General features: G+C 40.7%; 1 protein-coding gene across 1 annotated transcript in view; it reads right to left on the reverse strand.

Moving 5' to 3' along the window:
• SHQ1 (SHQ1, H/ACA ribonucleoprotein assembly factor) overlaps positions 1-18,227 on the reverse strand; it is a 113,948-nt gene that overhangs the window by 53,438 nt on the left and 42,283 nt on the right. The window contains 3 exon segments of the mRNA XM_044661992.1: positions 8,403-8,526; positions 10,111-10,164; positions 13,168-13,322. Of these exon segments, the coding sequence (XP_044517927.1) occupies positions 8,403-8,526; positions 10,111-10,164; positions 13,168-13,322 (333 nt within the window).

Below are 18,227 nucleotides of genomic sequence, written 5' to 3' on the forward strand. Positions count from 1 at the left end.
GTCACCTCCTGCCAGCCATCCCAGCCTTTGCCTCGCCCCTGGACTCTGATGACTGGAAAAGAGTGACCAGGGGCAATGGTGTCTCACCTTGTGATGTTATTGGCCCTCTTCAAAAAGAGGATAAACGCCAGCTTTTATGGAAGTAAACGTAGAAGTGTGTGGATGCAAGCGTACACATTATGTGTGATGTGTCAACACAATAAATAGGATCCACATGCATGTGGTAACAGATGCAGATCAAACAGCACTTCAAATTTTACTTTAATTCATACAATGTAAACTTTCCCAAAGCACTACTTTTCCTTAGAAATAACTAAGTACACTAGTCATTCTGTAACGGGAAAAGAAATCTCAAATGGACAAGGAAAAAGACAAGAATTGCTCAGAATCTGCAAGAAGGTATGAGAATTATCTTCTTTCGGAATTTTATTAACATAATTAATTTGATTTATGACTATATACTTCAAGCTGGAAAAACAGATACAATTTTGCAGGAAAAATTGTATAGTAAACCCTGGTCAATTACTAGGTCAGTATTAACAATTTAAAATCAGGCAGTTTTATGTTTTGTAATTAAGGGCAGATAAGGAAAGACCTATTAGTAATTCCCACTTTTCCAATGATTTCTGTTTATTTGATTTTTTTTTCTTAAGAGTCAGAAGAACTGCCAAATGTTAGTACTGGAAGGACCTTGGAAATAATCTGGCCAAGTCAATTCAATAAACATTTAATAATGTCACTATACACATGGTGTTAGGCATTGGAGATTGAAAAATGGACAAGATAACCAAAAAATCCTGCCTTCCAAGAGTAGTACATTTTGCTGGTCTGACTCTCTCAGGTTAAAGACAAAAAAACTGATCCCAAAGAGAGAAAGGTCACAAAGTGAATCAGCACCTGAGCTAGAACCAGAATCCAGGTCTCCTGACTCTTAAGACAAGGCATTTCCATTGGGGGGGAAAAAAGGACATTTTCTATGTACAGCACTGGAATGTAATGCTTTTAATTCTAGTAGTTTTTAAAACTATTTTTTATATCAAAATTCTGAATTTGCCATGAGTGTTGGTGCAAAAAGAATTTATAGTAATCACAACTTATAATATAAAGACTCTCCAGGGGCTTATTAAAAACTTAAGAGAGTTTCGGGAATATGACTCTATTTCCATTTCCATTGACCATCAAATTTTGCCCTTTTTGGGTGGCAAGCGAGGATTCCTTCCCAGATCTCTCCAAAATAACTAGTGATCCTTCTCAGCCCTCTCTGCAGCCTTGGTTCTGCTCCTCACTCTCTCACCTCTGGGTCTTCTCTTATGGCCCTCCTCCAGGTCACTCTCTCTACCCAGTGTGTGTGTGTGTGTGTGTGTGTGTGTGTGTGTGTCTGTCTGTCTGTCTGTCTGTCTGTCACCCCTCCTCCAGGTCACACTCTCTACCCAGTGTGTGTGTGTATGTGTCTGTCTGTCTGTCTGTCTGTCACCCCTCCTCCAGGTCACACTCTACCGTGTGTGTGTGTGTGTGTGTGTGTGTGTGTGTCTGTCTGTCTGTCTGTCTGTCTGTCTGTCACCCTTTGGTCCTGGGCACTCTTCTTGGCTCACTCTACAGGGCTTCACACCTGCTTTAGGGATGATCTCAAAGCTGTAGATTCTTTCCTGCCCCAACTGTTCTGCTGACCTCAGGTCTCTCCAGCTACCTTTCAAGTACCTCAAACCCAGCATCCAGGAGACACTTTAAACTCACTATGTCCAAGGACGACCTTGGAGTCCTTCTCCCCCCACCCCAACATTTCCTGTGATTATGGAGGACAATCCCTCAGGTTCATGAACCTCAAGTCATCCTGGCCTCCTCACGGCCTCTCACCCCTGCCAGCATCTAGCCTTGTCCAAGGTCCAGGAGTTTCACCTTTGTAGCATCATGGAGTATGAGCCAGTCTCTCCTCCTCTACAACAGTGGCCTGCCCAGGGGTCAGCTGGCCTCATGTCTTTCCCTGTTCCAGTCCATCCTCCATTCAACCACTGAGGGTTTTTCCTGAAGCCTTAATCTGGCCCTGACGCCCCCCTCCTCCAGGCTCTAGGGACTCCTCAACTCCAGGCCCACATACAAAAATGCTCTGGGTGGCACCCCAGCCATTTCCAGTCTTCTTAAGTCTGCTTCAAGCACTCAGGCCAGAGACACTGGCCTCCTGGCTGTTCCATGAACAAGATCTTCTATCTCTTGGCCCTACACATCCTCTCTAGAATGCTCTCTCATTCTCTCCCTGATCACTGACTTGCCTCATTTCCTTTAAGTCCACCTAAAATCCAACCTACTAGAGGAACGCCTTTTTAAAGGGTAAAATTATGGTTGGGTTGAATATTCAAGAGTTTGGTTGCCAGGAATTAAGTAATTCCAAATGAAAGACGAGGCAGCTGAGTGGCTCAGAGGATTGAGAGCCAGGCCTAGAGACTGGAGGTCCTAGGTTCAAGTCCAGCCTCGGACACTTCCAGCTGTGTGACCTTGGGCAAGTCACTTGACCCCTACTGCCCACCCTTACCACTCCTGGGCTAAGGAGGGTCCCTAGCCCGGATGAAAAAAGGAGGAGGGTTGGGCGTGGGGCTAGCAACCCCACCCTGTAAAAACTACATCTGCTAAAGAAACTGCAACCTAAAGTAGGGGCAGCTGGGCTAGCTCAGTGGATTGAGAGCCTGGCCTGGAGACAAAAAAGGTCCTAGGTTCAAATCCGGGCTCAGACACTTCCCAGCTGGGTGACCCTGAGCGACTGTGTGTCCCATTGCCTACTGGTTGTGGCCCTATGCTCCTAGAATGGAGTCCCAGGATAAAAAAAAAAAATGAAAGACTGTAATATGCAGAAATGAGTAGCCATGTTTCTGGGGGTCCAAGTTGGCAGGTTCTGTGTTCCAAAGTGGCAACTGCCAACTTGCACCCCCAGAAACAAGGCTACTGATTTCTGCATATTAAAAGTCTCAAGTCAGAATGACTTTTATGGTAGTTTATTTACAAATAGTGAAAGTAAGGAAAGTGAGAGAGAGAGAGAGAGAAAGAGGGAGAGAGAGAGAGAGAGAGAGAATGAGAATATTACTCTGGCCTGGTTCAAACCCAGCAAAGGGGGGGCCCAGAGGTAAATTAAACAAGGAGTCTAGCCACGAGGCCTTCCCCAAGATGAGGGGCCTCTCCAGAGGCTAGTCCTTCTGGAAAAACTAGGAAAGTGAACCAGCCTTCACTCACCCACGTGAGAGTCCAAAGGGAAGCAGTGTGAGGTCTCAAGCCCGGGCTCCAAGGCCAAGTTCAAAGGGAAAAAACCCTCACAGGAAGTTACCATCATATTTAAAAGACAGTTCTTGGCGTCGCTTCCTGTGTCTACCTGCCACTTATACGGGGACCAATGGCAGCTTTAACTCTGCTTCAGATGGCCCAGAGGGCAGTCAGTTGTTTTTGATTTGTCGCTCTGCTAGCACACATGGGTCATAGGACCCCCCCCTTAACCTTAAGTGGGGGTGTACACATTCCTGGTGGCTAAAATCTAAAGAATCAATAGGGGAGAGTTAATCCCATCTTCACACTTTCCCAATGCCTCTCAATTCCAGGGCTCTCCTTCTGTTAATGACTTCCTATTTATCCTACATAGAGCCTGCTTTGAATTGCTTTGCATGCTGTCTCATTAGATTGAAAGCTTCTTGAAGACAGAGAATGTCTTTTGCTTCTTTTTTATCTCTGTGCTGGTAAGTGCTGGCACATAGAAAGTCCTTAATAAATGTTTTGTGAATTGAACTGAACCTTTATACAATTTCGTGAATTTATGCAACTAATTTTAAAGGAAAAAATGATCATATTTACTGACTAGAAGAGGAGCAGTTTCTACAGAAATGGCTATTAATAATTCATGACGACTGATTTTTTTTTTTAGATTGTTAATTGTCTAAGGTGAAAATGACAAAGTAGTTTTTAATTGGTAACCAGGACCAATCTTCTGAACTTTTTCTTGAATAAGCTTCCCTGTGTAAAGCTCTGCTATGCAGAACTTAAATCATTAGCCTTCGTAAAATGTCTTCAGTAAAGACAATTTCCAGTAGCCTCAAGATCTCTCAATTTTAAACAGAAAAACACTGCTGCCAGAGCAAAAATGAAATATTCATCTCTATAAGGACTGGAAAAGTAAGGAATACAGCAGAATACTTAAGGTGCTTTAATAATGTAGGTATATTTAGAAATCATGTTGCAGAAATATATATTTTAGAAGAGATCAAGGTATATCTTAAATTGTATAATTCGGCTTAGGGTGAGGGTAATGCCATTTCGAATTATAATGAAATGTAAATATTAATACAAAAAAGGAATTGGGACTAACTAGCATATAAATCACCTATAATAATGTAGTTTAAAAGTGTCACCCAGAACCCAATTCACAGAATAACCATTAAAATTCTCAAGATATTTAGAAAGCCTCCTGCCTCTCTGCCCTTTATCCTATATTTTCAAATGTCTAAGAGAAAACAGTATTTTCAAGAAGGATTGTTCCAGGCCTCTCCAAATATATGGCACAAGGGTGTGTAAGGCCATGACCTGCACTGCCAATGCTTCCACTTGACTGTCTTAATCTTAGAAATCAATTCTTGTGAGGGAATCTCCACCCCAAACACCCTAAGCAGCCTGACTGGGAGCACAAAGAATTCCTCTCCTATCATGTGATGACTCTTGCCCCCACTGCCCCACAAGTCTGGTTTGGGGGGGGGGAAGGGGGGGCCGCTCTTTGGAACGCTGGGTTGGGCATCAGCTCCGGGTGTCAGAGCCAAAAGGGAGCCAGCAGGCCCTGGATGGATGAATGGGCGATGGTCACCCAACAGAGGGAAGGACGGACACTGCCTTCCCCAGGGGACACGCAAGTGGGATCTCAGCTCGTTTTCTAAGGTACAAAAACAACAAAAACAGCAGCTCATTCAGCCCCCCCACCCCCATTTACAGGTGGACACACTCAGAGGTCCAAGCACTTCAGTGACTGGCTGGAGCTGCCCAAAGTGCTGAATGTAGAAACGAGCTGCCCAGCATCACAGAGCGAACAGATATCAGAGGCACAAAAAGCCAACCTGAAGTCCAAGAGTGAGAGGAAAGGGAGTCCCCCACCAACAAGGCTATGGCCTCCCAGGAAAGGCCAGAGGAAGCAAGAGCAAGGCCTTCTGCAGCCCCCACCCCCAAAGGAAACTTCAGAGTGGCCAAGGAGCCCAGGAAGGGGCCACAGCCTCGGCCAGGAGAGACCAGAAGCGCTCCCACACTTGAAGAATTGGAGGCAGTGAGACTCCACTGAGAGCTGTGGAGACTCCACAGGTTAACCCTCAAAGATGTCAGGCAGCCTAATTCCGGGAGGAAGCAGTCAGGGTAGGAATTTGAGGAGCCGTGGTGAGGTCACAGAGGCCCCCAACACCAGCCGGAACAGGGGGCAGAGCCCCAATCCCAGAACAACAGCTGGAGCGATGGATGAGCCATAGAAGACATCGACCAGTATAAAAATGACTAGAAAAGTCAAGAGCCACCCAAGCAGGAGAGAGCGTCGCTGCCACAACTGCTTCTTCTTAGCTACAGTGGACAAAGGAGAGGGGACCAAAAACACCCCTCAGACTTCATATACAAATACATCAAAACCATCAGGGATGAGGAGGGCAGCGAAGGAAGAGAGTGTGTTTTTATTTATGTTTGTTTATTTTAAATCCTAGAACTCTAATAGCTACCTCCTCTCTTTGAAAGGTCCTGGGAAAGAGAATAGTGAGAATAATTACTTCCATTTCTGCATAAAAATTTCTAATTTCAACAATGAAATAAGTTTTAACTATTTACCTATAAAGACATATTGTGTTCCTTCAGACAGTAGTCAATTACAAGTATAATTTTTTTTTAATGAAAAGAAGTCCTAAGCAAAACAGAGCCTAAAGGTTTGCCAAAAATATGTCTCTTTGAGGTAATAAAGAGTGGGAATCCGAAGTGTTGTAAGATAAATTAATAAGATATTTAAGATTAGTTATTTGGGAGGCTCAAGCAGGGCTGTAGAATTCTAAATGGAAAGGGGAAGCAGGAAGTTGTGTTTCTCTCTCTGAGATGGACTCCGTGTTGGCTGGGGACAAGTTGTAACTGACCCCCGGGAGACCTCAGAGGAAGTGGAGTTTGTATCCTGATATCCTGGTATCCAGAAGGAAGAAAGTCATCTGCCTGTGGGAGGTTTGGTTGAGACTATAAAACCTAACCTGGGTTGCTAGTCAGCTCAGGATGGTTTAGCTCCCTGACTTACCCACTGAAGGAGTGAGTACTGGCCGAGGACCTGGGAAAGCTGTACCATCACTGGATTTGTGACAGGACTCAGCAGTGAGGATCCCACTTTCATTCCTGATCTCCATTGTGCTCTGCCCTGCTATAGTCTCTAGCTTAGAGTAGATATGTTCATTCCCTGTCCCTGAGGCTTGCCCACAGACTGGTAAAATAGAATGCCCTTTTCCCTTCCTTCAAACTATAGTTCAATGAATTAAACCCTGTTTATAAAACCTTTTGTCAGTCTACTCACTGCTTAGTTTTCACAGACTCCCCGGTTAGGTGGATCTGTGTTGGCAGTTGGGCCTTCAAATGCCAAACCCATTCTAAACTGTATTTCCCCAACTTGTTAATCCCAGTCTGTTGCCTTGTCTTGTCTCTCACTTACCTTTCCACAGAACATTGATAATATTTAATTTAACCCCCACTTTTCCCCATAAGAGAAGGGAGAATCATACATTTGGAAATGGCTAAACAAGGTATGTCTACATTGTCTGATGCAGAATGAAGTGAACCAAACAAGGAGATCAAAGAAATATAGTCAAGACAAACAATTTTGAAAGAATTAGGAACTCTGATTGGTGTACTGACTCCTCACGATCCCAGAGGCCTAAAGAGGAAACATGCTCCCCTTCCCTCCAAAAGAGGCGAAAGACTCGAAGCACAGAATTTAATTTGTTCATTCATTCGTTCGTTTGTTTGAGACATGGCCAAAGAGGAACTTTGGGGTGTGTATCTCCCTTAGTGGGCTCCAGTCATGTGTCCCAGGTTATATTTAAAAGGCAGCTATTTTATTGCGGCAGATGGAGCTCTACTTTCAATGATCTGTGGAGAATGCCAAAGGTACTATCAGGTCTGGAGCGTTACTGTGAATAGATCAACAACAGAATCCTGATTCAATTGTGCTCAAAGGAATAAAGAACAGGAGGAGTCCCATGTGAACTGGAAAGACCTCTAGGAAGTGATGCAGAGCGAAAGGAGCAGAGCCAGAAGAACACTATACACAGAGACTGATATACTGTGGTAAAATCGAATGTAATGGACTCCTGTACCAGCAGCAATGCAATGACACAAGACAGCTCTGAGGGATTTATGGTAAAGACGCTACCTACATTCAGAGGAAGGACTGCAGGAGAGGAAACATATAAGAAAAACAACTGCTTCAACGCATGGGTCGGGGTGGACATGATTGGGGATGTGGACTCGAAACGACCACACCAATGCAACTATCAACAATTTGGAAATAGGTCTTGATCAAGGACACAGTGGAAATGTGCATCGGCTATGGGGGGGGGGGGGGGGATTTGGGGTGGTGAAGGGGAAAGTAAGAGCTTGAATCATGTAACCATGTTAACTTTTCTAAAAAATAAATATTATTAAAAAAATAATAATCCTGATTCAAAAGATCAGGGCAGACACTTCGTAGCTGTGTGAGCCTGGCCAAGTCACTGACCCTGATGGCCTCCCCCACTCTTCTTAGAACTGGCAGTAAGAGAAGGTGTGAGTCAGGATGAGGACAGCATCTTGTACTTGGAGACTTCATTCCCCCCCACTATCCCCCCCCCAGGCCTTCACTGACCCGTTGCCCAGCTCGTCTGGGCCTCTTGGGTTGGCTGCTGTTGGTCGGGGACGTGCTCCAGAGCCTCTAGAGCTGCCAGGGAAGCTCCCACTGTGGGTCTGGGTGAGCCCTAACCACTACCCTCCTCAGCACCCCCAGGCTGACTACAGAACAATGAACTGTTCATCTCACCCATTTGTAAGTGTTTACAAAGTCACTGAGGAATTGGGACATGCAGAGCTGACCTGATGGAGCCACAAGTCCTCCAAGTATCACAAGTATAAAGTCACTTAAAGAGGCAAGGGTTAAAAAAAAAAAAGTTTACCAAGGACCACACAGGTAAGCATACTGTACAAATAACTCATGCCATTTAAGTAGAAAATAAGAGTATAAGTAGAATGCAATAAAAGGAGAGGCAATAATAGAATATGTTACTTCACTATTTATAAGAAAGAGCAACTTGCTTGCCTTCTCAAGGATTATAGATGGAGAATTCTCCCAGTTTATTGGAAAATGGGGGAATTTCTCCCAATTTAGTATGCAGGAAAAAGTAACTTACCTAAATGCAATATCTTTACTGTGTCGATATGGGCTCTTGTCACCAGCTTGAAATGTCGATAAAGTGGATAACATAAAACTCTTCTTCCAAAAGAAACCAGGATTTCATGAACATTATTCCAACTCTGTGAATGGTCATTGAAAACTATTAATTTCCAGAAAATATTACATGAAGAAAAACCCTTAAGCATCATATAATTTTCAATAAAAGAACCCCAAAACATGAGTATTACCACCAAACCAAGTACACAGAAAATACTAGCAGGCTTGAAATGAGAATATTTTAACTCTTTACCATAAATTATGAACTTGTTATCTTTATTATTCCTTTTATTAGATCAGAATATTAGATCTGCTCTTTCCATTGCATGTTTTGGTTATAAATAACCTTTTAAAATAATTTAACAAAATGTAAAACATATGGCATTCTGGAACACATCATAGATATATGAGATTTTTTTAAAATGCCCTATGTTTTATTTTTCTTCTTTTCAAGAAAGTTCTGCAGAGGGGATACATCTGTCCTTTATAAATTACATTTTTGTCAGCCTGGATGAGCAATGAAAACTCATAATTTATTTTACTGGTAAGCTAAATGATAGTCATAAGATAATGTGTTCTTCTTTTTAAAGATAAAACACTGTATTGCTGACTTTTGAAATGTGGGCCTTATACTGATGACTAATTCAAAACTTAATGGAAACTGCATGAAGGTAGCACTGAATCAAAGTTATATAAACTGTCCATTTCTTTTTAAAAATGAATTGTTATAAGCAATGCATATAATCAACAGCTTAATTATAGACAGGTGCAGAACCAGGAGAACATTGTTCACAGCAATAGCAATATTGTAAAAATGATCAAATGTGAAAGATTTGGCTACTCTGATCACAACAATGATTCAAGACCATTCCAAAGGACGCCTGGTGAAAAATATTATTCTCCTCCCAAGATAGAATTGGTGAACTCTGATTATAAATTGAAGTATACTTTTAAAATTTTCTTTTCCTTAGGGTTTTTATATGTATATTTTCTTTTGCAATGAGACTAGTATGGAAATGTTTTGCCTGCTTTCTCAAGGGCTGGGGAAGGGCAGAAGGGAATTTGTAGCACCTTTTTTTAAGCTTCTCACAGTGGACCTTAAATAACCCACTACTCCTACATACCTAATTGCCCACATCACAAATAATGAAAAAGTGCTTCAGGAAAGATTAAAATGCTATTCTAAGATGTTAGAATTATGACACAGTATACACCTTCTACTCCAGACATATAAACAGATTTCTCCCGTGTGTGTGTATATTTTCCCTTGCTCTCTCATCTCTGACATATATCCTTTATCCCACCATCAGGCTTCTTTGTCCCCTATTCCTCTCCACCAATGTTCTTGAGCTTTCTCACAACTCATCTCATCAAATAATTCTACCAGGTTCCAGTCACTTGAACTGTTTCTTACTTCTTCAGACTCCCTAACTTACAAGATGTTGGTAACTGAACTAATCTCCTCTCACAAAAGATCACTACAATAACATTTAAGTTACTGAATTACTGATATCAAAATGTGGCACAAACATATTATTAGAACTTGTAAAACACAATTTCCATTTAAAAAAAGGATAAAGAATTGGGTTTTATTCTCTAGGAAGAATTAAATAATGTCTAACCAATTCATGTAGAAACATTAGCTTTTAAGACTTAGAAAATCTTACCTCAAACCAGCACAATGTTCCACTTAGTTTTCTGATATTCCATGGAGATTCAACCTTTATTCGGTTAGGGAAAAAAATTGTGTTCATCTTAAATCAACCCATTTAAAAATAAAACAAATGCAAATTGAAATGGATAACAGTAGTTGTACATTGAATTTCTAAGGCTGTAACTGAGTCACAGTAATATACTTTTTGGAAAATTCAAGGATTAACAAGTACTCATGACCACAGAATAAAAATATAGGTATGGATTATCTATGAAACAACAGTAAATCCATTCACTGACTGACAAATAACTGAATGACTAATCTTATGGGAAAAAAACACCTTTATTATCATTTTTAATTTCAATTCGGAAAGAACATTTTTACTGTAACAAAGAAATCTCTACATCAACTCTTCAAAGACATTGAGATTTCATTACTTTTTTTTCTATATACTATGCACGATTATTATAATGGAATAAATTCCCAGTAACTACTTCATACCAGAAGCTTCACAATAAGAAGATCTTATTACTGGTTTAAGATTTATTCTGGAATGGAGGTTTAGAGCAGTAATTAGATCTCACAGCTCCCTTGGTATTAAGACAATCTTGACAAAAAGGCTCTTTACTACAACTATCACCAACTTCAGAATTACTGCCCAATCAAGCATCATGACCAACCCTCTATGAGGTTAATTTTTCTGAGGTTAGTTAGAATTACTGTTTATTGATAATTCTAAATAAGTATCTGGCTTTTAATTAAATGCATTACGCCATGTTTTAATCCTTACCTTCTTGTCTTAGAATCAATAAGGTGTATTGTGGTTATTGTGGTATGTGTGGTACTCTGTGCAGTAAGGGCTAGGCAATGGGGGTTAAATGACTTGCCCAAGGTCATAGCTAGGAAGTGTCTGAGGCCAGAGGCCAGATTTGAATCTAGGATCTCCCCATCTCTAGGCCTGGCTCTCAATCCACTGAGCCACACAGCTGTTCCCTCCATTTCCATTTTTAAAAAGACATTTTTCATTATTTAATGCTACCTGGCAAAAACAGTATGACAAAGGTATTTTAAACCTACATTAAACACATTTTACCTCATCAATTAAATGTTCTTCATGCACTAATCACTTTAGTAAATTGAGGAATGGGTTATACTGCTAGGAACCAAATTTCTACTTTGTTTATAGAAAAGTTAGAGGAACAATAAAATGTTTCTATTATTAAGTATAACAAAACATTAGATGAACTAAGACAGTAAAATAAAGTGCTTACTCAGTCTTTGTTTTTCTGGAGTTACTGGTGCCTGCAAAAGTAACATCTCTTACCAAAGAAACTATCACAGATATTGTCAGCTATTATAATTTTTTAAGGCGTCGTTTCTAATTTTAAAGAACTTTCTGTAGCCGAGATCTGAGAGTATCATTAGATTCTACAAATCTCAATTATATTTTCATGTCTTCAAACACACAAACTTCAAATCCAAAATGGTAGCCAAAAAAGGTATGCAAAACCCTAACCTGTCATTTTTCCCCCCAAACAAAAAACAGCATGAATTTTTAAAAGGTAAAGTATTTTTTCCTATTCACAAATTTATGAGACCAACTGTATTGTCTTTAATAAATAAAGTACTTTTAAGTCATGCTATTCTAGGAAAGCATTTTGACATATAAATCTTGTTCATTACAGGGAAAAAATAAAGAAATCTGAAAAACAGATCTTTATTACTGTAAAATAGAAATCCTTTTAATATGATGGTAAAAATTATGACCTATCAAACCCAAGCTCTACTAATGTATTCAAGTAAGAAAAATAATAACTATACACTTTTCAAAAATGATATAGCTTAAGTAGTAAGATAACTAAAAACTTTAACTGGGCAGTTTGTTTTTGATTCCCCCAGGATTTTTCAATTGATTATAAATGTCACCATTCAGGTTTGTGACCTGGTTTCAAATTCTGCCTCTGATTCTTAATGAGTATCATTAAGAAGTGACTGGGAAAGTCACTTCTTTGAACCTCAATTTCTAGCTCCATAAAATGAAGATAATTTTTTTTAAACCCTCACCTTCCATCTTGGAGTCAATACTGTGTATTGGCTCCAAGGCAAAAGAGTGGTAAAGGTAGGCAATGGGGGTCAAGTGACTTGCCCAGGGTCACACAGCTGGGAAGTGTCTGCGGTCAGATTTGAACCTAGAAGCTCCCGTCTCTAGGCCTGACTCTCAATCCACTGAGCTACCCAGCTGCCCCCTAACATGAAGATAATAATAGCACATACCCAGAATTTTTCTACATATCAAATGAGGTAACAAAATAGAAAAGCACTCTCAAAATTAAAGGTTTTATATAAGTTTAGCTCCTGTTACAACTGCTACTGCTACTGACTTAGTTTCTGTGTGAGGCCTGCCAGAAATAATCCAATATATTTCAAAATCTTAATTTTCAAAAAGAGTGAGTGATGGTTTATCTTTTACATAACAAGGTGAACAGACCAGGGCCTAATCTGATCTGTAGTGTCACTGGAACACTTTGGGGGGAGGGAACTGAGGCCTAACGTGGGGCTCACAGTATCAAAGAGCCTCAAGGTGAGAAGAAAGTTCTCCCTCACCATCAGCCCCTCTGCAACGTGCCCGGAAGTGCCCGCGCAGCCTCGGCCACGGCTCCGCGTAAGAAGTCCTTCTAAAAAAGAGAAACTCTCCTCCTAACGCGCCTCTTCAGCTCCCACCACGAGGAAGCTTCTCCACGATCAAGCCTCGCTCGGCTTCTTGGCAGACTTCTGCCCAGGGCTCCGAGTTCAGGCCTCTGGGGCCCAGCAGGCCAGCCCCAGGAGGCCGCTTCCTCAGGGCTCCCAGTCTGGCTGCCATTTTCCAACAGAGGAGGAGCTGACCCAGAAGGCTGCTGACACCCCGCTGCTCACGCCTCCCCGGCCTATCCCTAATCAAGTCCCCATTTCCTGGGGCTGCCCCTTAAAGAGCCATATTTAAGTACTTGGTTCGGCCTTCTGATAACAGGCAGACGGTGTTTTCCTCTAGCTGGCTATGTGCAGTGACCAACAGAAATAAAAACGTACTTACGTTGTTCTCGCCTTCAGTGGCCCGTATTTCATAGCAGTAAGCCAAAAGAATGTCAATCAAACCATAGTACACATAATGTTGAGCTCTTTTATCCAGCAGATAAGATTTATTTGTAAATTTTAGCAGTTGATATTTCTCTTCATCAGAAAAAGTAACTAGAAAGAAAAAAAAGAAATGTTCTAAGATAAAACATTAAAGTAAAATAGTGCTCTCACCACTAAAACATCTTGATTTGTCAAAGGTCAAGTTTTATAACTTCAGTAAGAAAAATCTGAAACACATATTCTAATTTATCCTTTAGGAATTTCAACAATCTCCAATAAAAACTTTATATGAATGTCAATAGGTAAAGCTATTCTGTCAAAAGATCTTTGTTAAAAAGAAAACAAAAGAACAAGAGTTCTTAACCTTTTTTGTACCATAGACCAGTTGGGCGGTCTAGTGAAGCCTATGACCCATTTTTCAGAATGATGTGTTTAAATATATAACACAAAATGCATAAGATCACAAAGGATACCAATAATAAAGATGTATTTTTTTCCATTTAAATTTATGGACCCTCTGAGGCCTATCTAGACCCCATGGGGGACTGTGCAATTCAAGTTAACAGTGCCTAAACTGAACTAAAAGGTTATTTTTTCTCACTGTCATAATATTTAAGAGGTCCTCTCCAAACCTCTACCCATTTCTAAAATAAAGTCATTGGTAAAAGTATTTCTAATACTAGTTTTCAAATTTATGAAGAAAAAAAATTTGCAGAACATTTTTTATGGTTGTTCCTATACCGACTATTTAAATACTAATGTTAGGTCCTTTACAAACAAGATACACTGATTTCAAGTCACCAAGCATTAATTATACCTCTAATCACCAACAGAATTATGTTACATTGTGAAAATAATCTCATGATTAAGATAAAATTTAAGAATTAGTGAGTTATTAATTTCTGTATCACCACACATAGAGTTCAGATTGCTTTCCTATGTTATTTATTCTTCATGGAGTTATTTCTAAAATCTGCTGGGGAAACATTACCAGATTCCATTCTTATATCCTACAACATCTTTATATGGATTACTGCCTAAAATATGCAGAGAGAAAAATGAGCCACAGAGGGATTCAATCAACTCTACAAGAATATTGCAAACCAGTTAATTGAAAGAACAAGACCAGAAATCAGGGCTCTGGATTCCTGGTATAGCCCCTGCCCAGTCACCATCTGACTTCTCCAAGAGATATGAGAAGCTTTATGTAGCTTCATGAGCTGAATGCAAATCCTACTGATAATAAAACCATGTAGCATCCTTCTACTTTGGATTCTTCATCTGGAAAATGGGACTATCTGTTCCATCCTATCTGCTAGGGGCAATATTACAAAGATAAATCAGATACAAAATGTGTGTAAAAAGAATTCAAACTTTCTAAAAAGAAGCAACAGTGAATATGAGAAGGAAAATTTTCTACTCAAAGAGCCACAAGAAAAGGCTTTGCTTTACTCAACACAGACTCTCTTGTATAAAATCCTAGCAGTTATTCAAATGGACCAATATTAGCAGGAACAAATGATCGCTATCTGGCTTCTTGCCAGCACCCTTACAAACAGGGAAGAGAACAAAGATAATTTGTTTTAAAATGCTCAACAGAGATGTCATTTCCAGTGCTCAAAGAGAATATTCTCTATAAGCTTTTATTTTTGTGGCATAATTTTTAAAAATTTATCTCATTTTTATTGGTGCTTTTTGTTTTTTCCAGCTAATTACTTTCTAAATATATTCCTCCACTTCCCAGATGACTATCCCTTATAAACAAAAACTAGGAGGAAAAAAGGAAAAAAGCATTTCGGCAAAGCTAACCAGGGTATTAACTGAAAGCAAAATAATTTTCTATATCTAGGGCCATTTACTTTGGTAATAATGAAGGTAGGGAGAAATGAGAGGGTAGACAATATTTCACAGTGTGGTATTAATGTTAAGAGCTGGGCTGGGAACAGAGTAAGAAGGTAATATCAGTCAATCAAAAAGGATTTATCAAGCACTTATTATGTGCCAGGAATTATAATAAGGCTCAATACGAGGGAAGATAAAAATGGTCTCTGCCCTCAAGAAACTCACATTCCAATGAGGAAGACAAGACATAAATAACAAGGTCCATATGAGACAGAGAAAGAATAGATGGGACATATCTCAGAGGGAAAGATTAGCTGTGGAACCTGGGAAAGACCTCCTGAAAGCAGGATTTAACTTGTGACTTCAAGGAAGCCAAGGAAAACAGGAGGTGGAAATGAGGAAAGAGGGTGGGAATTCCAGGCCTGGAGAGAGCCAGCACAGAAGCGGAGGAGATAGTCATCCTGTGTATTCTCCTCTCTAGGTTTTCTAGACGCCACTCTCTACCTATCTGCTTCCCTCTCATCTCTCATTAGTCTCTTTTGCTGGATCATACCAGATTTTTAGAATTTAGTTAAGATAATCCCATAATGTATCAGACATCAGCTTTATCATTTTAATCTTTTTCTATAGGGAATGGGACAGTTTATATTAAATTGCTTGAATGCTTTTAAAAATTGCTTCTAATTTCAGACAATATAAAATATTCTTATCTGCACTGTACAAAATAAGAATGATGTAAATAAACTATGTTAAAAGAGAATGCTGGCATTTCCAGCTGATGTGATCCTAGGACAACAACGTCCCTACCGCCGTCTCTCTTCTTTCTTTCTGTTCTCCTCCGTGCCACACTTTCAGAGGACTGTTACACTCAGCACTAGGGGGTTTGTGCTCCCTAATATTTCAGCCAAAACCCTCCGTTCTCTAGCTATCATCTCTTCCTCTGGCTTTACAACCTGGACCTGACAGATTTTAATGGTTCAGCTTGGAATGCCTTCTCTGGGCCCATGTTCTTTTCCCAAACATGGTCTTATGGCCTCACTTCTTTTGCTGTTTCAGAGGGTTTATCCAGTCCTTGTCCCAGTCAGACCTTTTTTCTCCTCTCGAGCCCTCAGCCCTCGATCTGTAACCTAGGTGGGTCCCTTGCTGCTTGTCCCTTTTGTGCTCCAGAGCCTTTTCTCCTTCTTCCCCCTGCATAAGACATGCCAGGCATGACTCCTGGGAAGTCTGGGTGATGGCAAGCATTCCACCACCCAGGCCAAGAAGGAGAACTTTGGTCCTGGCACCTGCCTGGGAACTGGGCTGGGCCAAAAAGTTTTGTGGGAGAGTTTTTAGCATACTACCTTGGTTTGATTTGAGCCAAGTCTGGCTGGTGCTTATTTGTTTGTCTGTTTGAAGGAAAATGATGCATGTTAGAACATTTAAGTATAAATGTTTAAAAATAGGCATTTATGTATTTCTACAAATGATGTCCAAAACAGACCTCCTTCTCTCCTCTTGTATCCTCTTCTTTTTCCTTTTCTCCCTCTTTTAAAAGTCTAGTATTGGTTCTAATAAATGGTTGCATTTCCAAAAAATGAGAAAGAGAATGCATATGGTTTGTCTCTTTTTAAAAAAGTTAGTAGCAAGAGCAAAAAATGTTATTTCCATTCTGTCTACTAAGAAGAGAATGGATTTCTACCACCTACCCATGTGTTAGTAGGCCAGAGTTACAGAAAAGGAACTTCTCAAAATGGGATGAAGATGACAACTAAAAACGTCTAAAACTTGAGAAAGCACCACGTAAAACACACATCTAACAGCAGAGCCTCAAGTGACTCATCCGCTACCTGTGCCAAAGCATTCACTAGAGTCACAAAACCAAAACAAGAAACAACTGCTCCCCTCGTGCTTAGATTTATTGCAAAAGTTATATTGGAGAGGTTCTGGGTTAAGATGGCGGCAGAGTAAGAAGCAGCTCTTAACCTTTCCTGACCGAAACACACAAAACTCCTCAAGGGGACATAAAAACAAGTCCAGACGAATGGAGGAACCCCCACAACAGGGCACAGCGTGGAAGGTACGTGGAATCGAGGCATTTCCATGCTATAAAGGGTTGAAACAGCCCTCACGAAATCGCGGGCTGAGTAACCACCCCACCCACACCCCCTCCACACACAACACCTGTAGTTCCGAAGCCAGCTAAAAAGAAATAGAGCAAGTTTGGGGCACCCATCGAGTCATTGGCAGCTCCGGGGCCTGTTCCTGAGAGCAGCAAGACTTAGGACCCCATTAAGCCAAAGAACGCAGACGAAATCTGAGCACGCGGGAGCAGGACGCAGAGCGCACAGCGCAGGCTGAGCAGAACTCAGGCACTGTGGAGGCGTGGGTGGAGGCAGACACAGCCAGGAACTAAAGCCTAAGTGGGGAACCAGTGTGGACGGGTATACGACTGTGGAAGCAGCGCCCTGAGACTTGTAAAGAAACCTCCGGCAGAAGATCAAGCAAGGGGGCCCACCAGGGGGCTTGACCTTGGAAAAAAACAGAACTCAGACCTCAGGAGCCAATAGATCGCGGTCAGACACTGAGCGCGAGGATAAATCTGAGAAGCTGCTGGGCTAATGATGGCTACTCAGCCTCAGGAAGTTCAGAAGAGAAAGAATAACAACAAGAAAAAGAAGTCTTTAACACTCGACAGCTTTTACACAGAGAAAATCCAGACAACCGAGCAAACAGAAGAGGAGAACAAACAAGCATCCAGACCCTCCTCAAATAAGGAAAACTCCTCACAAGCTATGGAAGAGTTCAAAACTGAGATTTTGAGGAAAATGGAAGAGATCTGGCAAGAAAATAACTGTTTAAAAGGTAGAATCATGCAATTGGAAAGTGAGGCCCAGAAACCAAATGAACTGATAAGCAAATTGAACTCCAGAAATGACCTGATTGAAAAGGAATACCAGAAGATTATGGCCGAAAACAAGAAGATTATGGCCGAAAACCGAAAGATTATAGCCGAAAATCAATCCCTAAAGGCTAGAATTGAGCAAGTAGAAACTAATGATCTCTCAAGACAACAAGAACAAATAAAACAAAGCCAAAAGACTGAAAAAATAGAAGGAAACATGAAATATCTCAATGAGAGAGTGACAGACCAAGAAAACCGGTCTAGAAGAGACAATTTGAGAATAATTGGTCTTC

Source organism: Gracilinanus agilis, chromosome 1, assembly GCF_016433145.1.
Source record: "Gracilinanus agilis isolate LMUSP501 chromosome 1, AgileGrace, whole genome shotgun sequence".
Taxonomy (NCBI): domain Eukaryota; kingdom Metazoa; phylum Chordata; class Mammalia; order Didelphimorphia; family Didelphidae; genus Gracilinanus; species Gracilinanus agilis.